Genomic DNA, 15,358 nt, shown 5'->3' on the forward strand with positions numbered 1-15,358 from the left:
CGCGAGGTGTGTGAAGGTGAACAATGAAGTGTTGAGAACCATTTGGAAGGCAGCCTATGTCAAAATTCACTAAATGATATCTAGGTATGGTGCATGTGGCAAGGATGTAGAAGTTACAGTTGAAGGATCTGTCATCCATTACACTCCTTAGATATTGCTCCCTCAGATTAGCATTTTTTTTTTCAAAATCCCTGAAGCTTCTTAATAGAAAATTCCTTAAGTCAACTTGAAGTCAAAATTACCGTTCCAAACTTTACGGACCCTTGTACACCGGATTTTTACAGCAGCGGAATAGATAAATTACCGTCTGAAAGACAGGGGGCTATAGATCATAATGATGCATACGTCGATTAAAAATAAAAGAATTACGCACGTAAAACAGGTCTAAGTTCACTGCCTTAGATTTCATACCCTTAAATACCATTATAAGTTTATTTGAGACGAGTGTGCAAACCAAACAGAAGATAAAGTTAGAATTAGCTGTACGCCATAACAATAAGCAACAAGAAGAACTGCTAGGTATCCAAAACCAACAGTTTTTTTATTTGACTGCCCATTATAGGTCAATAGGCTCTGAAAAGATGATTTATTATACTCGTCCTAGACTTCGTTCACACTGACCTTGGAAAATGTTTTTATTAAAACATCTAACTTATTTATAGCAAATATTAGCTTAGACAATTTCATTAATTAATTGTTGCTAAACAGTTTCGTGAATTTGTATTAAAATTTCCTTCGCTTGTCTATATGAGATAATCCCGATAATCAGTACTCTGAGTATGTTATAACAAGTCAGATGTGCAACTATATCAGCCTATGTTAAGACATATTTTTGTGGGAATTGCTTGTGTTTCGTCCGAAAATTATAGCTTTAATTTGAAACCTTCATCCTGACGTAAACAACATAGACACTCAGGACCATGTTTGACAGTAACGAATTACCTTGTGGCAAAGAAACTTGGAAAAGAATTCCCGTATTGATTCACTCGTTAGACGTCCATCCCCATGTGTAAAAGTGCAATTCCTTCGGCTCGAATCAATAGGCGAAGCGCGAATGTGTTCTAGGTTTTTTCGCGCTAGTTGATTCGGACGTTATTTTCCGATGCTCTTATAAGTGGGACTAATTGTGGAATTGGTAGAATCTACGTGTGTGGATCAGACGTCTAGAACTCATTGCACTGCTGTTAGATATCGACGCAACGAACGCGTTGCGTAGTTGTACGAAATGTGGGTATGTTCTACCAACGAATAGAACGAAGTTTTATTCTAATTTCTCAGCAGAGAGTACTTTTCAAAGTTGGCAGCTAATGTAGGTAATTTTACATTTATCTGATCCTTCTTACTGGCCTCTGTAGCGATTTATTAGAAATGGCAGCCCAAACAGAATTCACCTTGAAGACACCCAGCTCCCCAAAAGAAGACAACCCGAAGCACACACGACGATTGGGTATAGTTGTGCAAGGGTTCTAAAAGACGATTACACATAAAGTTTAAAGTTGTCGAGCTAAAGAGCTTAACGACAGAAAATCCGTATCGTGATCGATTCAAGTGATCACGAAAACCATTCTTGTCTATAGTGTCAGCAAACTGCAGAGCTTATCCCCGACAATAAAGAATTTGTATTTTTTCTCATGATTCAGATTTAGGTTTGAGGCACTTAATACATTTACATTCACGCAAATGGGACAAATAAACACAGGTTGGTCTAACCCACTACCAAGCGTTTTAAGTAATATTTTGCTCAAATATTACGATACAAACATTTGTGACCTTTATACCTGTTCTACTCGGAGAATGCCTAACGTTTACCGTTCAAACAAACGCAGTTTCCCGTATCATATATGGCTAGGCTAAAAAATTGATATGTTTGTTAGCGGCACTTTATTAACATCCCTTTTTCAGTATATGATGCATATGATAAGTGTGATACATATATATGTGAAATAAACAGTTTGAGGGATTTGCTTAATTTACATATATTCCCTATGGTTGTACAAGGGGTATACATTCGGATATATTGAACTATCTAAAAGAGCGCTAATGAAAGGAAGGCACAGCTGGATTGTGCGTGAGACGTGAGGAGAAACATTAACTTTACGCGGTCGAGCGTCGTTGTTTAAGCGCGAGATGCTGTGTGGTTTAATGACAGCCCATACGATCCACAAACCGACGATTTTAAGTAAAAAATGATGAAATTTGCTTTGAGTGGCAGTTTACATAGACTGTCAATCGTCACGGTGGCCAACACAACTTTTCTCGTCCCCAAATGATATCGGTCGCCCACTCAGCGTATTGGCGGCAGTATATTTGACAGTCTCAAAATTAATTTTGAAATAAATCAAGGAAAAGAAAAAGCCGGGCGGCTTTTCTTGAACGTCTGTAGTTTAATAAAAGCATAGCCTGCTATCTAAGAACTTCCCATTTGCCTCAACGTTCTCTTTTCCGGTTCCAGCCACGGTCGTTACGATTTTTTTTGTTCCTTGAGTCTTCCAGTTCGTTCAACTAGTTCCTCATTTCAACCCTTACGTCTTCGTGTTTGTCGAAACGTAGTCGCTAACCATAAGGATCTGATTACGTAGACACATCCCATCTACATGCCTTTCGTCTTTACGGCCAGCAGTCGACCCCTAATTGTCTGTAGCAATGCTTAACATCAATACGGAGCATAAACTTCGAAGCATATATTTTTTAACTCATTGAAGCTATTTCGCCCTAAATTGGCCTTATATTGGACCCGCTAGTAAACTAGTACGCCCAATTGACTGGAGCGATACTTAACGTCAGTACGGAGGACAAACTTCGAAGTATATAGTTTTTGATTCTCTCTATGTTTCAAGTTCTTACGTTCGAGATCGCTATTAGGCATTTGCAGGCGGTTTTCTTCTAACATGAGACGAAGTGTGTCTATGTCCAGATTCAAACCCACACCACAACGTGTCCCTAAGATGAATAAGGAAATATATTACCCACTAATCTATTACGGTGGATAATTTTGGCGCCTGGCAGCTTTTGTCTAACATGTTCGGTGTCTCCCTTTCCTAACGCATTTCCTAAAGGGAAAACCCATTTTACATATAGGGTAAATACAAAATTGGTTTTTCAGATTTATCTCGTGATCCGTAAACTTTGTAGGCTAAAATATGCGAGAGCCTTACAGCCTTTAGGATAAAGAAAAGTAACCTACAAGTTCATTTCGAAATGTTTTTAGTGTAGTAATAAATAAGTGCTTCCATTTTCAAATTTTTGACACTAAATCCTTTCGTCGATACGTTAATGAGATCCGAAACACAGCTCAGTGGATAAAAATCAAGATAATCATTTTCCACTAATTTAAAGTAATTTACTTTTCGTTACAGTTATTTCCAAGTGAGCTAAAAGTTAACGCTGCGTTAGATTACTTTTTTGCTAATTAGCTATAAAGCATATTGAAATGCGCATCCACCGCATTTACTTCAAATTATTTCTTCAGCAGAAATATACCATTTAGTGGCTTCCTCTTCGGCCAATATTCTCATATTAGTCAAACATGCAATTATTATCTCTATGACATATCTCGAAATGCCCGAAATTGATTGAGAATTGACCGCAAATGTGGCGAAATTGATCATATTATAGCTATCTGTCATTTTTGTAACGATTAAAACAATTATTTTAAATATATGAATCAAATTGGCCAAGCCACGGAGCTGGCTGCTAATTGTTTACTACGAAAAAACTGGAAAATAAGCCATACCGATGGATCGTTACAAGCAAACATATAGTACGAAGTACGAAATCAGATCATTGCTTCACAGCGATAGAATGACACAGTTCAACATTTTGGATGATATGTACACAAGCTTTCGATGTGTCCGTTGCTGTATTAGTGTTCATAAGTGTTATTTAGGCTTCAACCGCCGTTGACAGTGGGCCGGTCATTTGCAACAACGTTATATCTTAAAAACCGAAAAATGAACTGCTTTCAAACAGTTTCAAAGCAGTGTTATGTGATAAGTAGAGTAAGTGGTAAAGTATTCCATATAGCTTTATAGTGGCACTTAACACTGTTGTCATTCGCTTGTAACCATGCAACAACAGCTGCGTGGTTACAAGCGATGTTAACATCGCCTTGTTGTTGTTAACATTTTAAATAATATCTAATCACGATTGAAATTTACGTGGTGCTTAGAATAGGAAAATAAGGCAGTGCTATTTGTTACTATTTTTGTGAATCAAGAAGAGAAACCAACAAGATAAGCGCAACAAAAGCAAGCTAAGCAGCCTAAATTTTCTTTAACCAAGTCTTTACAGTAGTTCTAGAGCATTGGTAGTTCTTTACTATATTGTACGAAGCATTGAAGTCGTTATAATTCGAAGTCCAGAAACCCGTCAGTGCGATGGCTTGGAATTTAAATTAGAAAAATTTAGAAAAATTAGTAATTAGAAAAAGTTTTTAATGTAAATCCAATTCAAATACGGAACATGCAAAAAAGAAGTACTGTGCTATGCAATAAATTTCAAAAAAAAATGTTATAAAATGATCTGAAATAACTCTTCTAAAAAGCTGGGGTTACTATTGGGATCTGAGAGGCTACTAGACACAAATCAACAAAAACACAAAAAAAAACAATTTCGACGCTAACAAAACAGAAGTTTAAATTTTAATAAGAACTCGCGTAAAACGAATTGTTTATTTATGATATGTATACAGCCAATCGTTGTTATAACTGCGCAAAGCACTTCATTGGGTAAGGGCTTCAAAGTTTACAGCACAAAAGAGGTTATTATGGCAATCGAATTATGATCGGGCTCTGCAAGCAAGCAGTTGTGGTTATGACCAATAACATGTATTCATTTGTATTTACATACAAGACAGTGCCCTGCAGTCATGCATTCAGCAGAACATTTGAAAGCAGTGGCTCGAGTACGGTAAAGCAATCCGTGAAAAAGATATCGAGTGCGCGCAGAAGTACCTCCTATTACTTCTTTTCGAGCACCTCAATATAGTCATTTGTCACGTCTAGTTAATAATAAGCGGTCGAAAAATCTACTGCAGCGAAAACTGAAAAAAACTAAAAGATTAGCCTAAGATATGGTATTTCTCACGGAAATGCATGACCGTATTATATAACTACTAACATTATTATAGAGTGCATTCAAGCAGATTGCAGAAAATCAAAGTTCCACACGAATAATTTTTTATGCTCTCCGTGCAAAACGACTTAAGTCAATTTCGATATATGCTGCTGCCGAAGAATTTTAAGAGGGAAGATTCTCCGTTCTAAATTCCGCTCAGATCAACTAGTGTTTTACTCAAAGAAAATGACTCTTTGAATGAATTAACTCTATCAACTATTCTTTGTACAAAGAAGTCGATATTATTTTAGACAATACAGCCTATCTCTACAAAAACCCTTCAACTTTATACGACTCCAATTAATAAAGAAAACAAGACTGCATTTCATTTACACGATTACTTTATTATTATTATTTCGGCCCTCAAAAATTATAGTCGTTCTCAGTCAATTGTAATTCATCACTGTAAATAACGTGTGCGGCAGTTTTCCTACAACGCTGTATTCTGGCTGGATAAATAAAAATCGCACACCAGAAGATAAAAAAAAAACTCACTAATAATGACAATAATAATAATCATAATAATAATCATAGTAATAATAATAATAATAATAATAATAATAACAATAATAATAATATTTACTAAATAATAAACACCTAGTACCTATCTCGTGATCGGTCACTGTTCTCGTTGGCTTTTTTAAACTGCGGTTTTATCCTCTCTATTGCTATTATTCCATTCGTTCATCCCATCCATACCTTCGACTTTTGTAACAACTTGCTTATTTGTAGCATAAAGCATTCATCCTATAATCACTTTCATATTGTTGTTAATTAATATTATGGTTATTGCTTGCTTGGCTTAAACTCGATGTCCCGATAGCGATTTATCCATAAACTTGCGGCGAGCAAAACATAGCCACCACTTTGAGGGTTTGCCTGAAAGATACAGAGAATTATCGGCTCTTCTTATTGCTTCTCGTTAAGCAGCGACTACAGACACTGTAGTGTCCTCACTAATTTCTGAATTTAAACTGATGGTTAGTCTTTCACGAGATTTCAATGCTTAATGAAAAAAAAATAATTTGTGCCAAGAAGTCATTTAAATATGTCTGCACACTACATTTTAATACATGTATACACCTTTTTCTCTTCACTGATGAGATAATGACAGTATCAATTTAAAAAGTGTTTAATCCGATAATCATTTTACAAATGACGTTTTCAGTTTCACCGGCTAGAGATCCCTTTACTAGCAATAACTTCACTTCTCTTGCCTATTTTAAAGTGAGAAAAAAATACCCTTAGTATTATTAGGCAAGATACATTAGTAGATTACTTTATCTACGGTTCGAGATCAAGCTTTGGTATTGCGAACCCCGCCTTTCGACCCGTTTCTACATCTATTCCCAACAGTTAACATACAACTGCTTGAATACAACGGACAATTACCTTCGGCATCAAAGATCCGTTCGACAAGCCTGAGGCCGCATTCATGTCGAATTTGCAATAAAAACTGTCTCAGCCTGTCGGCCTCTGCTGATGTAGCAGGCTTGCTATACGTCGCGTTGAGAGGAAAACCCGGATCTCCCGGAATGTCAAAACTAGAAATGATAAAGAAACGAGAGAATGTCTAATCATTTAATTGCCGTTTGTGGCCCATTTCGTGCAAATGAAACCAGCTCACATAGTACTTCCGCTATTTACTTTTCAGTAGATTCGCTTAAGTTAATAACTAAAAAGAAATAGTTAAACTAATATACCTTGCAAAGAATAATAGCATTAGCACGAAATAACTCATCCACGTTTATATTTACAAACGTCTTGGTTCAATTATAGATATATAATGTCAGTGACTGGTAAGTTTAATAAACGCATCGTAATGATTTCTGCCAACAATATTATACCTTAATAATTAACCGTCACTCGTCATTGCGTTTCTTATAAATGTAATTAACCTTCTACTGTGTTTAATAGCAAAACAAGCGCTAATAACCCAACATTAGTTGAATTATCATTACCTGGAGTGCGCTAGGGAATACATCTCCTGGCTGGCTTGTTGCTTTGATGTGCACCTTTGTAGCCTTTTGAGGCAGTCCGTGATATACAAAGTGACATATATAAGGACGCGATCGGCCTCGGACTTAATTTCGTAGTTCCGGAAAAATACGTTAGCCCTGAAGTAGCTTATTGCCTCATCAATAACGTCCTGTAGGTAAATAAAAATAGAATTACGATAAGAAAAAAGTCACCATCCGGTTTTCGTATACTACTCTCATGCAAATTTCATGCAGAATATTGCCTTTCAATTAATTTAGACGCTGCTCTACAAACGAACTGCGCGTGACTCGTAGATAGTACTCATAGTAACCCAGAATTAACAGCAGTTTAAATGTTCCATAGAATCAATTCATTTGACCATCAGTACATAAAACGTAAATTAAAACTATAAAACTGATATAGCAAGGTGATGACATTACTCCTGATTTGGCGTCTCGATGAATTTTACTACTATCATCATCACCATAATAACCATAGGCATACTTGTTACATGATTTCTATTAGCCATTCGAATCAAAAAGTTGAGAGACTGTGCAGCAACAAACATTTGAACAGTGACAACAACATTAATAGTGATATCACAATCCTCATCACTTACCAGTTCCATAAATGGCTAAAAATATATCATACACCAAAGCGATTAGTGTGTGATTAATCTACCAAGGTAAATCACAAGCACTCACGCACACATACATTTTACTACTACGCTCATATCATACAATAGTTAGTACAAACTTGCATAGGTTTTAAGCACATATATATATATATATACATAAGCTCGGATAATGTTACTTATGTAAGCAGATCATTGCCAAGTAACATGACCCTAGCCTGACTATCGGGTAACTTATTTCCAGCGTTAATTCTCAATCAGTAGTCTTCTTGATAGCTGTATACCACTACTCGGAGCAACGAACGTACAGATCAATCTTGTTTGTTGAACCCATAATAATGCAAAACGGGCTGAAATTAGACAGACTACAACAATAAATAATATTCAAAATAACTGATTCAACGGAAATCACAGAAAGAAAGACAATAAATTACGCTGCTCACATTTATTGATCGAATTAATAGCATCCACATAAAATTTGAAAACAATCTGCAAATAAAGCGCCCATAATTTTGTGCAGGTGTTTTAAAATAATGGCTTGACCCTTGTCGAGAACGCTTTGCTATTAGCTAGTACTTACCATATCATCTCCGGTGGGTTTCGGCGCTGGTCCACGGACCTGAGTTCGAATTGGTAATAGGGCCATATTTCCCAGACTTTGAACCCCCACACAACTCGAATGGTAAGCAGGCATGCTTATTTCTTTTCTTTGCACAGTACTGGTGATGAAACTGGCAGACAATTCTCAACTGTATATGCCTTTATCACGGGTCGCACAAGCGTCGCTCAAAGATCACAAGAATAATTTCAAGTCAGTTCAGCAAAAAGTTCGGTATTCAACAAAAATACTAATACAGAGCCTCCGAGGACGACTTAGTCACAACACTGCCTAAAAACAAAGAAGAGCCATCAGACGCAGCTGTGCTTGCTCAGTCACGTTGTCAAAGAAGAGGCGATAAAACTGCAAGCGAGCATACGATACTGGACAGGCTGCCGGAGCTGCCCTTGTTGGTCACACACGGCCATCCACTAATACAGCTCCGAGCACGAGCGGCTTTTGTGCTCTAGAGCGGCACCGCTCATAGTTGACATCAATATCGACCACCACTATCCTTATTGTTCTTAGTACTGTTAGCTGCTTGGCTGTGTAAATAAGGGGATTTCGGCGGTGACAGGACCAGACTGGCAACACCGACATTAACACACCCGATAGTACAGCTGCAATCGACCTGTATTCCGTCGATTGGGCCACCCAGGCCTTAATGGACGGAAAATGTTGGCGGGAAATTTTGATTTATGCTAAAGTAAGGGCATATTTGTTATTTACTTCGCCGATTTTTAATTAAATTGACGATTAATACACGCAGATTATTTAACGTTTTATTGTTCTTATTGATGGTTGAAGAAAGCGTTACCACATAGTTTTGTATAGGTGTTGTTCCTACAGCGAATACGTTAGGGCAGACAGTAGTATTTGCTGGTTCTCTATCGTTATACAGTCTATGATGTAAAATTCTGTTCATGCGTAACATCGAGTGCTCATTCATAATTAGCTAAACGAAACTAACATTTTGTATATTTGTTTTATATCGAACAAATACTAGAAAAGTATGACGCATAGCTAAATATTATCGATACTAGCGAAATCATGTATTTCCCCGTTTGGTTCCTTTTTTGTTTTGTAGCAAACAAATACTAGAAAAATATGACACATATTTAAATATTATCGATACTAGTGAAATCATGTATTTTCCCGTTTCGTTCCTTTTTTTGTTCTATTTTGTAAAACGAGTGGAATTTCACGCAGAAGAAGCCTCAAAAATGTAACATCGGAAAAATGAAGGCGAAATAAAATTACGGGAAAGACTAGAAGACGTCTTTGAGGCAATTTAGTTTCGACAAGCTTCTGTAATTCAATTTTTATTTTCATTAAGAAATTACAACTAAGATGTTCCAAAGTGCGCACTTCTACAACCCTTCAGACTGTAGCTCTGGCTACCCGGTAAATAATGGATGTAAATTACGCAAAGCAAAAAATAGCATTACAAACCGGACTCTATAGATGGAATATGCTGCGAACAGCACTACAAATAAAAACGCATGTTATATGGTACTGTAAATTAGTTTACTCAAAGACAAGATTTCTAAGGAATATAAGGGAACAAGTATTGTTTATAACACTTTTCAGTATTTCGTTATTCCACAACGTCGCCCCCTTCTTTATATAGAAATTTTCTAAACTTTTCTAGACTATGGTGACGATGGCTAATAGTGTTCTTAACTTCTGAAGACAACTCGCCATAGGTCTTGTCGTAACCTTTAGGTTGGAAGCAAGCATCCCAGCCGAAATCTCTCGAGCCCCGTGGAGGAACGATCTCGCCATCAGTAATACCATGGAAAAGGTGGATCTCCGCATTGGGAGATTCACAGTAAGCGAGCGTGCAAACAGCTTGAGCGGTTTTGTCCTCGAAGCCTGAGAAAACAGAGCGAGTATCTAGTAAGCTTTTTGTCGTTTATTATTGCATAGAGCAACTAAATGTGAAACTGGAATTCAAAATAAGAATGGTCAAAATAATAATACCCGGATGGGTGTCTATTGCTCACAGTAGAAATATATAGTATCCATACGTATGTGTACTGAGCATTATTTCGCAATTGCGTGTCACTTGTAAAATTACCTCGACGAAACTTCTTAAAGGAAACGTAGTTCCAAGCAATAAATCACATCGCGCTATGATAATTTACTGCAACTGATCAAGCGTCAATTGTTCGTTTTCTTACCAGCGAGCAGCTTGTAAAGTCCTTCGGGCATCAGTTTTTCTAAGAACCATTTGATATAAGGTCCAGGTAGCCCTCCGAGTGCATTGAAACACAGACTTGTATCTTCTACAATAACAGGGCCATGCACATGCTTAGCCGCAGCACGGCACTTCTCCCTAGAAATGTGATCTATCTCGCCCTGATACTCAGGAAGATCCACTTTGGTAGATGTCAACTCGTACCCTGAGCCCACAATGAGAAACAAAAGCAAGGCAAACATGTTCTTTGAAACTTTCTGAACGTATACATTATGATAGATTAGCTTGTACAATATTTTGCCAATTCCCATTCAAGCACACTGGAAGCCGCATCCTTGCCGCAATATAAAGCAGTATTTATTCTTTATACTGTATTTAACTGTTCTTGGTGATTCCCAACGTTTTCAACAACAATCAGTCAAGTTCCATTGAATTAACATCCGTACCAGATATAAACAGGGACAATACTGGGATGAAATAATCGAGTGATGTGTCAAGAAAACATTATTATCGATTTTGTCCTTGAGAGCGCTACCGACGAAAGAACTATAATCCGTTCTGCTTTGTATAGACATTCATAAAAACTTTTGAATTTTATATCGAAATTGGCAGTTTAATTTTCAATTTATACTAAGACGACTTACTAACTGGCTAGGCAAGTAATCAAATTCGGTAAAGCGTTGTTTCGACTCGCGTAGTTATTGTAGTTGCATTCTAACTAACTTCAACAAATTCGGCTCTGTGAATGGGATCCACTATATGCGTTGCAAGTGAAACGGTTAGTTAGAAGAATGCGGGAAATATATTTATTCATAAGGACTAACCGTGAGAAATTTCTTATTTCGGTTTATTATTTCCTAAATTTGTGGGTTGGTCTAACCTTAAAAGACACCTTGTCGGTCACTAAAGTTCTGTTATTCTGTGCGGGATTCGAGCCGATAGGGTAGATTGTTTTTCCCCCAAAAGAACAAACTTTTTTCATATCGTTTGCTGAAAACACCACCTCACCACTGTTTACAAACATTTGACTAAACGTTGTCTTTAGAAGCTTTTAGGTTATATCTATTAGGAAATACTTGACTGCTATCTATTGGGCCGCAACATAATTCGCCTTTTACTTCTATAAAGATAAAATGTGTTCAACAGAAAAACAGAGGTGGGACGATCCTCATTGGTGATGCTCTAGTGTATATCTGAAACCTTATTCATATATAGAAGGCGGTACAAACATTCGCTGATAATTGATAAATTCGTCAGAAGTGAAGGTTGTATTTGCTTGAATTTCCAGCAATACTTAAAGGATTCTTATTACCGCTATGTGTATTATAGCTTTTTGGACGAAATGAATGTACACACAGTCATACTACATACATAATACTAAGATATGTATTGATCACGATAACCAGTACATCTTTTAATTTTAAACAAATCAGCCAATCCTTCTATTCATTTTTATGCTTTTACCTGGAAGCACTCCTAAAATCTTGATGACTTCCTGCAATTTATTCTTATTGCCTGTCACAAAGGTAATTTTTTTAGCGGCCATATTAGTATTTAAACCGCTTTCAATTAGCATCAATCGACGTTACAGATCTAACTGCAATAAGCACTAATCACTGAGAAGCCCTCCGTAGAATGGTGTTTTCACACACAAAACTTTCTAGGTATGCCTCGGCAACAAAAACACATAGGACATTACTGGCGGATAAACGCGAGCTAAGCGCGCGGCAGGTTCGAACAGGCCCGCCAAAGATTCAATACTATCTGGCGAATGTAGTGAAACCTAGTGCTTATGGAGCGGAATTCCTAAAATAGTGTCAAACGATATCGAAATGATTCACTTTGAGATACGTAAAGTGTGATAATATTGCCGTCAGTAACGTCTTTTTACCATTCTTATAATTTCACTTGTAAACCCGCTTAGCTTTGTCGTTGGTTGGAACGAACGAGCTTTTCACAGCCACCCGCTCTGCGCTTACTTAGCCGTAGAAATGTATTTACTCATGTATTTGTCCGATAATGCTTAATCTATTAAAGTATATATTTTTATTTTCTCTCATTAGGCTTCCAATTTCTCACAGCGTATGCACTTGAATTCTCTACGATCTGATCTTCACAAACCTCTGTAGGAAGCAAAATAGCACTGCATGCATTGGGTACAAAGCAGCGCCCCGAAATCTTTCGACACGATAATTCTAAACCTGAACAAAATAGGGTTGACATTTTGAAACACCAATTCATGGAATATAGAAACTAATATTGGTGTCTTAACATAATTTGGGTAGTTTACACATAGTGTCAACTGCACAACTACTATACAATATACTATATAATACTAAAACCGTATTTAGATGCCCGCCAAACGAGACAACAGTTATATTGAATTCAACCGGGTATAAGTTGCTTCGAATCTAGGCATGCAAAATAGGTTTATATAAGCCTGTTCATGTGATTTCATTAGGTCTTTTTGTATGTTCCTGCTCGATGAGTGATTACATTTTTTCAACTCTATCTGTTTTTCGCTGTTATAACATTTGTTATATTAATAATCTGTAAAATTTACAATGTTCTGCTGAATGAATTCGCATATTACTAAAAACTGTTGTCCGGTTTACAGTGTTGTATCACAAGCATTTCGCTTATCTTATTTCAAGATCATATGGGAATAAGTAGTACTTGAAGTATTTGTATTTGGAGACCAAAGCTGAACAAAGAACAATCTAGCCAGCAAAAATAAATACAAACCCGTAAAGACTAAAACACACTTAAAGGATTCCGTTCAAGTAAAACATTTAGTTTTTATTAACATTATTATGATATTAAAATCTTGGTACGTGACTATACGTCACACTCAGGTTTCCTTGTGACTATACGTCACACTCAGGTTTCCTTCTTTGTATATGTACAAGCTTAAAGGCAGTCTGAAATTTACACTTCAGATCCTCTTTACTTCAGCACTTCGCCGCCTAAGACACCGTTAGTGCCTTAAGCATGCGTAAGTGGTTGTACAGCCTGGGCGTCTTCTTGCAAAAACGCCAAGGCGAACAACTTCGGGCTATATACTGCGCGAATGAAATATACCTAGGTAAGCTATTTATTCTCTCTTGTATCCAACGGGTCGATTCCCTCGTTGAGGATCTTGTTCTTGAACTTTTCGTAATCCCGTTTACGATCAAAGTGTTTGACCCATGTGGATGGGCACATTTTTTCGAAAATGTCTCGCATGGCTTCGCACGGCGATACCTCATCCTTAAAGGGCAGATAGTAATAACGTGGGATAGAAGTGATAGTAAAAAACGAAAGAAGATTGTGCTCGCAATGTAAGCATACATTAAAGCTACTTAGCGTAAATGCCTCAAGATTAAAAAATAATATCTGCCTTTGAGTATCAAATTAGCTAAAAAAAGATAATTAGTTCGGTGGTTTTTTGTATGGGTAACTTTATAACATAACAAAATCAAGTTTACTCTGGGTTTATTTATTATATGACAATCCCTATAGCGTTTAGCGATAAAAGGGAACTATAGTAGGTTAGATGTTAACCACTATATTGGTATCTCGATTGCATAATAAGATTGTGGCCATGACAGGTTCACCTGATTTTGATCTAGACACAACCAGTAGTTGTCTCTCGCTCTCCAGCAAGCCTGACGCGCTTTCTTGTTTGGAAACGACATGTTGAAACTTCGGTGGTAATGGACAAATTTCGCTTCTCACTACCTGTAATTAGAGTCAGTAGACAAAACCTTTCACATATTCTTAGTATTAGTATAGGCAGTGCTGTGACTAGTAGACGTCATCAATATGTAATGCTTAGAACAACAATTCTTCATGATAATTGTCTAATTGGAATTTGACTCAAGAAAATTTTTTCTCTGAGTCTAAAGATACCTAAATAGTAACGATAAAATTTCAACCATATGAGCCAGAGAAACGTTCGTGTTTCTATACTATTCTACTCATCGCAAAGATCGATAATGGGCGCCACTATAGTACACCAAGAACGGAATTATTGCTGATATTTTTGTACGATAAGCGGCGAAGATTATTCAAAAAAAAGTTCCATAATCCACGTTGCGAAAGCTCATATCTCGCAAAATAAGTCTCTGTAATCTAGTTACTTTTTTACAATCAAATTTTTCAAAGCTGTCTACAGAGTTATTGAATCAGTTAACTAATCATGCCATTATATGATACGTTTCTATTTCTCGGAAAATCCTGAACGCAAACCATGTATGATAAGTGGAAACTAAATTTATAGTATTTTTGATATGGGAGGGAGAGGATATCAATAAACGGCATTGGAATACGCGCACAACAAGTCGAAAAGTTCGAGCCAGCTGAGTTCGTCACCCACGGATCATAACAATGTTTCTAACTTGCCGTTGTATGCCAAAGAAACCAAAACTAACAAAATTTTAATTATAAAAATCTGATTACACCCCTGATTGCTCTCAGCACTAAGTTTGAATCCAGCCTAGTCTCCCTTTCTTAATCACGAGTGTATAATGCTATTTAAATAATACGGTGCGCATCTGCGATTTCTTGGAATTAATAACCGAAATGTAAATTCTACAAAGGTTTTAAATTTGTCCAACTACAGACTGTATTATATAGAAAGCTTACACAGCGGAAGGGCACTTTCGCTGGACTAGGAAACACAGCCCGCAGAACAACGATTCATTCCTGTCTTCAAGTATACGTTCTCTAAGTAGGTTCGAACGCAATTCGAACATCGAGGACAGACCGGGTTAACACAAATACTGCTAGCATTCAAGGGGATCATCAACCTCAATATTTAGATCAGATACTGAAAAAGTGAAATGGGTCG

General features: G+C 36.9%; 3 protein-coding genes across 4 annotated transcripts; all 3 read right to left on the bottom strand.

Moving 5' to 3' along the window:
* Positions 1-5,438: 5,438 nt before the first annotated feature.
* Arpc3A (Actin-related protein 2/3 complex, subunit 3A) lies at positions 5,439-8,962 on the bottom strand. Its single transcript, XM_022846722.2, has 4 exons — positions 8,310-8,962; positions 7,077-7,264; positions 6,508-6,659; positions 5,439-5,994 (listed from the first exon to the last, which is right to left on the bottom strand). The coding sequence occupies exons 1-4, from the start codon at positions 8,421-8,423 to the stop codon at positions 5,918-5,920; spliced, it is 531 nt and encodes a 176-aa protein (XP_022702457.1). The 5' UTR covers positions 8,424-8,962; the 3' UTR covers positions 5,439-5,917.
* Positions 8,963-9,832: 870 nt separating this feature from the next.
* On the bottom strand, positions 9,833-12,223 carry LOC111268033 (inosine triphosphate pyrophosphatase). Its single transcript, XM_022846720.2, has 3 exons — positions 11,992-12,223; positions 10,511-10,732; positions 9,833-10,202 (listed from the first exon to the last, which is right to left on the bottom strand). The coding sequence occupies exons 1-3, from the start codon at positions 12,101-12,103 to the stop codon at positions 9,925-9,927; spliced, it is 612 nt and encodes a 203-aa protein (XP_022702455.1). The 5' UTR covers positions 12,104-12,223; the 3' UTR covers positions 9,833-9,924.
* A 1,077-nt stretch (positions 12,224-13,300) lies between these two features.
* LOC111268021 (cytochrome c oxidase assembly factor 6 homolog) lies at positions 13,301-15,298 on the bottom strand. Of its 2 annotated transcripts, none has more exons than XM_086971544.1 (3): positions 15,154-15,298; positions 14,124-14,273; positions 13,301-13,776 (listed from the first exon to the last, which is right to left on the bottom strand). In XM_086971544.1, the coding sequence occupies exons 2-3, from the start codon at positions 14,202-14,204 to the stop codon at positions 13,618-13,620; spliced, it is 240 nt and encodes a 79-aa protein (XP_086827670.1). In that variant the 5' UTR covers positions 14,205-14,273; positions 15,154-15,298; the 3' UTR covers positions 13,301-13,617. The 2 variants fall into 2 exon arrangements, with proteins under 2 accessions (XP_086827670.1, XP_022702435.1); XM_022846700.2 differs by having other exon boundaries at positions 14,124-14,247; positions 15,154-15,297.
* Positions 15,299-15,358: the final 60 nt, after the last annotated feature.

This window comes from Varroa jacobsoni, unplaced genomic scaffold (genome assembly GCF_002532875.2).
Source record: "Varroa jacobsoni isolate VJ856 unplaced genomic scaffold, vjacob_1.0 scaffold_1248, whole genome shotgun sequence".
Classification (NCBI taxonomy): domain Eukaryota; kingdom Metazoa; phylum Arthropoda; class Arachnida; order Mesostigmata; family Varroidae; genus Varroa; species Varroa jacobsoni.

Excerpts from the sequence above, each read along its gene's own strand:
- Arpc3A (XM_022846722.2), bottom strand. The coding sequence starts at position 8,423 with ATGCCTGCTTACCATTCGAGTTGTGTGGGGGTTCAAAGTCTGGGAAAT. Across the intron at positions 6,660-7,076 it reads TATTCCCTAGCGCACTCCAG|TTTTGACATTCCGGGAGATC; the intron begins GTAATGATAATT and ends TATCATTTCTAG. Across the intron at positions 5,995-6,507 it reads ACGGATCTTTGATGCCGAAG|GCAAACCCTCAAAGTGGTGG; the intron begins GTAATTGTCCGT and ends TGTATCTTTCAG.
- LOC111268033 (XM_022846720.2), bottom strand. The coding sequence starts at position 12,103 with ATGCTAATTGAAAGCGGTTTAAATACTAATATGGCCGCTAAAAAAATT. Across the intron at positions 10,733-11,991 it reads GATTTTAGGAGTGCTTCCAG|GGTACGAGTTGACATCTACC; the intron begins GTAAAAGCATAA and ends TTGTGGGCTCAG. Across the intron at positions 10,203-10,510 it reads ACTTTACAAGCTGCTCGCTG|GCTTCGAGGACAAAACCGCT; the intron begins GTAAGAAAACGA and ends CTGTTTTCTCAG.
- LOC111268021 (XM_086971544.1), bottom strand. The coding sequence starts at position 14,204 with ATGTCGTTTCCAAACAAGAAAGCGCGTCAGGCTTGCTGGAGAGCGAGA. Across the intron at positions 13,777-14,123 it reads TGTGTCTAGATCAAAATCAG|GATGAGGTATCGCCGTGCGA; the intron begins GTGAACCTGTCA and ends CTGCCCTTTAAG.